The sequence below is a fragment of the Cryptomeria japonica genome, chromosome 3 (genome assembly GCF_030272615.1).
Source record: "Cryptomeria japonica chromosome 3, Sugi_1.0, whole genome shotgun sequence".
Taxonomy (NCBI): Eukaryota; Viridiplantae; Streptophyta; class Pinopsida; order Cupressales; family Cupressaceae; genus Cryptomeria; species Cryptomeria japonica.
In genome coordinates, this window is record NC_081407.1 from 175,432,028 (window position 1) to 175,440,910 (window position 8,883).

General features: G+C 35.2%; 1 protein-coding gene across 1 annotated transcript; it reads left to right on the forward strand.

The window, feature by feature from the left end:
* Positions 1-627: 627 nt before the first annotated feature.
* LOC131874027 (uncharacterized) lies at positions 628-1,128 on the forward strand. The gene has a single exon (XM_059217235.1). It carries the CDS (start codon positions 628-630, stop codon positions 1,126-1,128), a length of 501 nt encoding a protein of 166 aa, XP_059073218.1.
* The last annotated feature ends 7,755 nt before the right edge of the window (positions 1,129-8,883 follow it).

Below are 8,883 nucleotides of genomic sequence, written 5' to 3' on the forward strand. Positions count from 1 at the left end.
TGATCATTAATGGCAACTTGTATTGGAAAAATAGAGATGAGATCTTATTGCTTTGCCTGGATGAATATCAAGCAAAAAGAATCTTACAAGAAATGCATGGTGGGGTATGTGGTGGTCATTTTTCTACTAAAACCAATACTGAGGGCTAGATATTATTGGCCACATGTATTCAATTATGCCTATATATATGTTAGGAAGTGTGAAGCATGCCAAAAGTTCTCAGGAAAATTGAAGTATCAGGGGGCTCTCCCATTAAGACCTATGCAAGTTGAAGAGCCTTTTCAGCAATGGGAGTTGGATTTAATTGGGAAGATATCAGACAAATCTAGTGGGGGTCACAAGTAGATATTGGTAGCCACTAATTACTTAACCAAATGGGTAGAAGTAATTCCTACCAAGTAGGCTACTAGCAAAGTAGTCATCAAATTCATGATGGAAAACATCATTACTAGATACAATGTCCGTGTTAGGATTATTGCTGATAATGGAATGTGCTTTAGATCTAAGGAATTCAACACCTTCTGTGAGGGGTATGGCATCAAAATATTCCATTCATCTCCATATCATCCCTAAGGTAATGGGCAGGCTAAATCCAGCAATAAAAATATCCTCAAGATCATCAAAAAGATGCTAGGACAAATTAAAAAGGGATGGAATTCAAAATTGAGTCTGGCACTTTGGTCTGATAGAATAACAGTCAAGAAGTCCACAAGAAAATCTTCATTTGAATTGGTTTATGGAAAGAAAGCTAGACTTCTGTTGGATAATCTTTTGCCTGTCCATAGATTTATGATACAAGAAGGAATTGATGTGGAAGATCCTTTGCAAGAGAGGCTGATTCAACTAGTAGAGCTTGATGAGATCAAAATGGAAGCCCAAAAGCAGAATGTTAAGGCACATGATCAAATGAAAAAGTTATATGACAAAAGGGTGACAGATAGGAAGTTTGAGATAGATGATTGGGTCCTGATGTGGGATTCCATAAACGAGGACAAAGGTAATTATGGAAAGTTTGAGGCCCTTTGGCTTGGGCCATATGTGATTATGGAGAAAGTAGGGGAGAATGCATATTACATACAGGTGCTACAGGAGACAATCAGGAACTGCCAGTACATGGACAGTACCTGAAGAGATTTTTCTCTTAAAATATTATTCCATGTACAACAGATAAGGATTCATTTTCCATTGTATATACCACCAACCACTATTAGTAGGTCCCTATTCACCAAAGAATCCAGGCCCTTGAAGGTATCTGTGACATACCTTCATCCCCAGTCAGAGCCACTATTGAGCATCAGATTTCAAAAATGTAAAAAATCCATGGTTTTATTAGGAGTTAAGATGATTTTGAAAAGAGTAATAAAAGGCTAAATATACCCTTGATAATTTCGATAGAAACCCTAGAAATTCCACTGATACCAAAAAATCTCTAAGACATCGCCTAAACTAAAGCTGTCAGTAATAGGTGTCCATCCTTCACCAGAAAGCCTAGTCTGACTGAAACGACTCTATTGAAGAAGCCTACCATTATCCTATCGATAAAGTGACTTATCGAACAAACCTTGGCCATGATAGACCTCCAAAAGGATTCACTGAAAACATTAGTTCCATCGACATAAACTACATTGAGGAAATCAAAAGTGGTCCCATCGATAAAATAAAGAAGTTTTGATGAAACTACAATGTCGATGAGACATGTGAACAACTCGTCGAGGGAAGAAGTTTGGCCGAAAGAGTAATATAGAAGGAACTAGCATATATGTTATCAATGAAGCTATTACGAGGAAAGAAGCATATCGAAGAGGCACAAAAGATGTTGACCAAAGATAGCTTTCTCATCAAAGATTAAAGGATCGATGAAATACGAGAGATTTCCATCGATGACTTGTTATTGACCGAACATAAAGAGTCGAAGGAGAATATTTTTCTTTTACCAAAGGGAAATTTAATCGACACTAGTACGAAGGTTGGAAAATGAAGAACTGTTGTGATGGAATTCTAACATCGATAAAACGATGGAGGGACTTAGCGATAAAAGGATTTTCATCGCAAAGGAAGATTTTGATGAATTAATAAAACATTATACTGACATGAACACTTATAGTGAGGCTTCGATGAAATAAAGATATCAACAAGACCAAGAGAAGTGCAAGCGATGATGTCAATTTCACCAAAATAAAGAATGATGTCGATGGAATATGGTGTTTCGGGGAGACATAAGGTAAAGCCATCGCGACATATGATTTCATCAAAGTACAACATGGGTGTAAGGTTGAATAAGCGTCGGTGAAAAATTCAAAGCACTGCTAGACAAGTGATCACTCGTTTCCACGAAGATCAATAATCATCTTGGCATGCTTAATCTCTTTTTGTTAAAGCAATTGTAATTAGGTTATTAATGATGAAGGGAGATGACTTCTCATAGAATAGGTGTTGCTCATTATTTATATGAGCATATTTTGTAAAATGAGGACATCATTAGAATATTAGAGACAGGACAGATACTATAGCCTTGGGGCATACTATTGTACCATTTTGAAGCTTTAATAGAATCAGTTGTTTTCTTCTGCATATGTTTTGTGGATTATCTCATTTTCTGTAGGCAGTTGTTTGTGATATTATCTAAGGGAGATAAGGTTATTTGTATTCTTATAGTGAAGTTTTTGTTTCTATGTTATAAATTTGGATTAAAAAGATCTACTCGTGGATTGTAATTGTTCCTTGTAGTTATTCCTTGAATGGTCCCTTAAGGTTAGGGTTAAATTCATTCAAGCGGTTTATAATATAAACATTTAGCAGATCTCGTAAGAAACAGTAACTGACAGATTTACCAAGGGGGGTAGGTTTAAAAACTGTCTCACAAATCATACATTAAGTCCTAGAGAAATATAAGACTCTGTAGCCCAAACAATAAAGAAGGCAGTGGTCATCCATAAACCATAATTATAATTATATGAATGCACCTTTACATTAAAGCAATAGGGATTAATTGAGTAAAAAGTATAGAGTTAGTTAGTAATAGTGTACATATATAGGAATTTCAAGTACAAAGATCGAATAGATTCCATAAAAATAGTCTTAAACTCATCTAAAAGACATCTATTCCAAGAACCTTTGCCATTCTGAGATAGGGGTCAGTTAGATCAAATAATCAATCTACTATAAAAAGAATTAGTTATCAAAAGCCACTAGTGAATAGATATACCCACCTAGGTCTTGCAGAGCCTAAAGTGAGAGAGTTAGTAACCAAATAGGTTCACTCTATAAGTTGGCCAAGTCAAATTGGAGGGTTTGATCATAGGAGTTGGAGTTTCCTTAGAATCTATCCAATCTGTTGATTTGAGATCCGACATGATCAATTTCATTGATGGTTTTGATGATGAATTTATGAGATTTGTTTTAAGATGGATTCATGATTAGCTCACATGGATGGCATGACCTCATAAGATAACAAAGGAAGCAATACATACAGTAACTAGATTCTTCTCAACTAGTGAAGTGCCATTGCTGAGCTCAGTACCTAAAAATGATGTTGAGAAGCTAACATGATCTAGATGGGATAAAAGAGCGATCCTATAGTTAAATTTGCATCAATGGTAATTGGTTATAGAATCTTCTATTCAAGCATAATGAATAGTATACCATCAACGAGAATACACACTACACACTAAATTGTAAAGGAAAATTTGGACTATGATCTTGCAGAATCATTAAGGAGCCAATTAATGGAAAATCTAGAAGTTGTGAAGGACAAAAAGCTGAGATTTGAATTTGGACGTCTAATTTTGGGATTTTTTTTCTTTTCTCAAAACGTTTTCCCCCGTATTTGATATGTTCAGTGGATAACCGGTTTGCCTGTCCTACTATAGATGAAGAACCGTATTAGGATGCTGAAAGACAAGTTTGATGATGTCTCATGTGGATATTTCAAGAAATTTCAAAAGAAAATGCATGCTAGGGAGCGCATACCAACATAAGTAGTCAATCATAATGAGAATTCCATCTATTTTATGGTAGAAATAAATACATGCATTATGGAGGTTGTGATTCCAAGGACCACATGGGTAAAGCACATGGGATATGAAGTAGATAAAGATCTTCTCATTGCTTATGTTGATCATTTGCTAGAAGAACTGGTTGATACCACTACTGAAAGGTTTGGAACCTATAAGGAGAAACTACTTCAAGTACACTCTGAATTGTAGTGACCAGTAATAGCCAAGAAAGTAAGGAAAGAGGTGGAGGCCTTTGCTGAAGGCCAAATTCACTAAGGAACATATAGTAGTAGCAAAAGCCAAACATGAGGCCAAAGAACGTGGAGCTTCCAATGTACCAATCGGCACCCCCATTGGTAAGACAAGAGCATCCAAAGCAGCAAAAAAGAAGAAGGTTAAAGAAACAAATGTAAATCCTATTGAATCCCAAAGAGGTAAACCCTCTAAAATACACTTTCAGAGGAAAGGTAAACCTGTTGAGTGTACTATTGTGCCTGCCCAAACCGGTAAAAGAAAGAAGGAAAAGGCTCATAAACTAGTGACAGATGTAGAGGAGACAAAATCAGAAGAAGATAAGAGAGCACTAAGGGAAAGTGCCAAGAAGTAGAAGGCTACTGGTAAAGGTAAAGAATCTAAGAAACCATTTACATTAGAAGATTTTTTTAGTAGAATGGTTCGAATAACTAAGGAGAATGGGATATACAAAGGTCTAAATACATTATTTGTTCATTTATCTAAAAGTCAACAAAGGGAGATTGAAGATGCAGTCATCTTCAATATGAATAAACATAGAAGAGCCCTCATTGAGTTGCAAGGGGAGATTCTAGATTCTTTATATAATTTGATTGATGTAAGGTGGCGAGCGAAAATTAGCCTAGATAAAGAACTTATTGATTATACACTTAAACACTTGCAACCTGAAGCAACTGAAGAGGAAATTGAATAGATAAAGGTTAATACAAAAGCATTTTTCAGATCAAAGAAAAGATTAACAAGAATTCTTATTGGAGAGACTGAATCAGTCCAAAAGGAGACTACGATTTTGATGAAAAAGGCTTTAGGTCTCATCCTTGATGAAGAAGAGGAAAAATATGAAGAAATTTAAGATGATAACTCTAAAAAGCCAAAGTCAGAAGAACTTTGTAAGGGAGTAAAATCACAAATTTTGAACCAGTTAAGAAGTATCTGTATGATGACCCTGTTGATACTGAACCGGTAGATATACTAGATGATGATACCAGTGATGCTGATAATGTTGCTAACAATACTAACAATATAGATGTTTTTGAAGTTGATGTACAGATGTTTGAACCTCAACAGGAACATGAAGAAAAAAAAGATGAAAAGCAAGTAGAAGACAAGGGATCAACTAAGCAACCGGTGAATGCACAGTCAACAGAGACTTAGAATGTACCAGTCAATGTAAGTGTAGATGCAAATCTAAAAGTTGCTACTGAGGATAATCAGCAGGACCAAGTTGATAAGGAAGAGGAAGCATCGGGAAAATAACAGACTATTGAAAATCCACCATCAGTCAAGGACACCACTAATGAAGAGAAGAAAATAGAGAAGGTGAAAGAGGAGAGAAGAACAAAAGAAATAAAGTCAACTCCTAAGGTTCCTCCTATTGGCATGATGATGATTTTTGTATTGGATGACTTTATGTGTTGTCATTGATGGCACACATATGTTTTGATTTTCATGGTCATCTTTGTATACTAGTTAGGTCAAACCGGTACTACTATTAAGTGATATGTATTGTTAACCGGTATCATATGTATAGAGTAAGTCTAACTAGTATGAAGGTGTCTAAACTAGTATATGAAGTTAAGACAATCAATTTCAATCAATTCCAGAGTTACCAATTAGTGATGTAACAACTAAAGACAAGAAGGAGCGTGGGGAAAATCATCTAGAGTGAATTCAAGTGAATCAGTATATGAGTGTGAAGTGGTCAACACTAAACTGGTATTGGTGTTCTAACCAGCTTACTGGTCGTGATGTGTTATCACTGGTCATGATGTGTTACCACCAACCAACATTTTTGGCGATGATTTATGATGTGTTAAGAAAGCTTGTCTAGATTCACTGAACCTAGGAAATTGTGTTAGGGTTCAGGAGCCGGTAAAAATACATTGTGATGAGTTATTTTCATATAGGAGATACAAGTTATGTTATGAGTTGATGTTGATGCGATTTGTTGAAGGAGTTATAGAGTATATCGGTGATGTAGTAACAAGTGAGAAACAAAGGATCTAAACAAGAAGAATGTGCTATTCCTAGATCATACCACTTGTTGTTTTCTAATCACTAGAGCAGTTAAATCCCCTAACTAGGTAGGCTCTAACAGGCTTCATTGTAGAAATCCTCTAACAAGGTGATTCATTAATTTGGATCTTAATCCTCCACTGAGGTTACCTTTAACTAGGTATAGCTCCTAACAAGGCTTGGGATCTTTAATAAGATCTTCTCCTAACAAAGCATTTTATAGATCTTAATCGATCAATTACTTATTTCTGCAGGTAGTTAACTTGTGAGTTCCATTTCACCATGATTTTTTCTAGTTGGGTTTTCCATGTATAAATACTTGTATTATGGTGAATTTTTTAGTTGTTGTGAATGATGTTATAACACTTTGGATTGCATGCAAAGTCATAAGTAAACTGGTTAAATGTTTTTTTACTGGTATGGGATTAAAGTGTTATTTCTTTTGATATCACTGATTCAGACCCCTCTCAATACTTTATAAGTTTATCACCTCCTGAATCCAAACTGAAGAAAACAATAGTTGACGATGATGGTGACTCCATGAGAATTAAAGGTCTGATTGATATGGACAATTTGAGTTCTTCAGAGTTAATGGAGATCGCTAATGCAATGCAATCCCGTGTACAAAAGAAAATATTGAAGGAACAACAAAGAGAATCAGAGACTATAAGGACCGTTGTTGATGTTTTGTCAAGTTTCCTACCAGAGACTAACGTAGAACATTTGGCTACCCCTATTGCCAAACTTGGACAATTAGTTGTTGATGAGGGAAAACAAATTAAAACCCTTGAAGAAGTTGCATACATTTTTGTTGAAAAGGATTACAAGAAGAAAAAGGGAGAACAATTAATGGTGGAAATAGATAAAGGAAAAGTATCCGTAATGGTGAATAAAGACTTGTTGAAGACTGGATTGGAAACCGGCTATAAGATTTTGACTACTATCTCCGAATTTTCATTATTTTGTGCTAACTTGAGAAAGAAGAGAGCTAATAACTAGAAGGAGTTACAAAATTTAAGTGAAATATTTACACCAATACATGACTCAATAATCACTTTTGGTAGAAAGGTTGTTGATTGACAACACCAGTTAGAACTATATGAAAATGAGCAAGTAAAACAGGTCAAACACTGAAGGAACTCTAGAGCACTGTTATAAAATTGGGACAATGATCTAAAATAGTTGAAGTTTCATTTTAGTGATTTTTTTTTAAGAATTGCATTGTAAAGACCTTAAAACTTTTTTCTCTATATATACATGCAGTTTTGATGCCAATTTTTTATGTAATTTATGTATTTTACTTCTTTATTTGGCATTGTTGTCAAAGGGGGAGAAGAATTAGTTTAAAAGTCAAAAATTTGTATGTAAAGTTAAGGGGTAGTAATGTTTTTATGCAATTGCTAAGTGGGAGTGTATGCGATGAAGTCAATTTTTGTTTTGCACCCTTGGTTGACAAAATTTTCCTAAGTGTTGCCATCAATGCCAAAGGGGGAGATTGTTGGCATTTGTACTAAATCGGTAATGTGTGTTTGCTTGATGCAATGGGTTTATGTATGTTGTGTATTGCTATTAGATTTATGTGTGATGACTATTTTGTATGTTGTTATTAATGGCAACTATGTTTCTTTAAGTCATCTAAAACTGATTATTCTAGGACTTCAACTAGTAAAAGACTGACAATTTTACATTCTGACAATCGGTACATGAAAATCATGAAGAATGAGATGATGCAATTTTGCAGAAGCATTGAAGACTATCAGATGAAGATATGTCTGTGACCGCATGTACAAATTCAATCAAATGAACGCGATTTGTTGACTGGACAAATTAGTTGATGAAGACTTAATTGGTAGTGATGAAAATCACTCAGATCGGTAAAATGACATATAATTGGGTTTGTTATGTCGGTGGCCGATATAACTAAAGCGTACAATGGAAGATTGTCTAGATGCATTGAACCTAGGGAATAGTAACAAGGTTATAGCCGACCTTATGATGATTTTAAAATGAGGTATGAAAGGGTATACGTGTATGAGCTTGATAGTGTAAGAGATCATTAACGAATCTTGTATTTTTTATAGTGCAATGATCAGAGGGGTGATGAAGTCTATGTGATGTTTTAATTTTCTGAAGTGGATCTTATCAGACATAGAAGGTGTTATATTGAGATCATTTGTACTTGTTGTCTCCCTAACATTTGCATCAAGAAAATCCTCTCACAAGGTCACTTTTAATAGAGTGCAATTAGATCTTAACAGGTCTAATCATTAAATCCTCTAACTCGGCGACACATTAACTTGTGTTTGCAAATCCTAGTAACTTGGGTGGCTCCTAGTAGGGATGGTCCTCACAAGCCTTTTTGTAAAGCTCTTAGACAGACTTAGACACTCCTAACAAGGTGCACCCCTAATCGGGTGTTGCAGACCTTAACTGGTCAGATCTCTATACTGCAGATAGTGGATCTTGTGGGTAGTAACCCCCACTGTGGTTTTTCCCATTTGACTTTTTCGCATATAAAATCTTATGTCATGTGCTTTATGCTTTATGTGGTGATTGCATAGTTGGTCTTATTTCTTATAAGCATATTGTGTTTTAAGTTGGTAAAATTGATAATCAGATT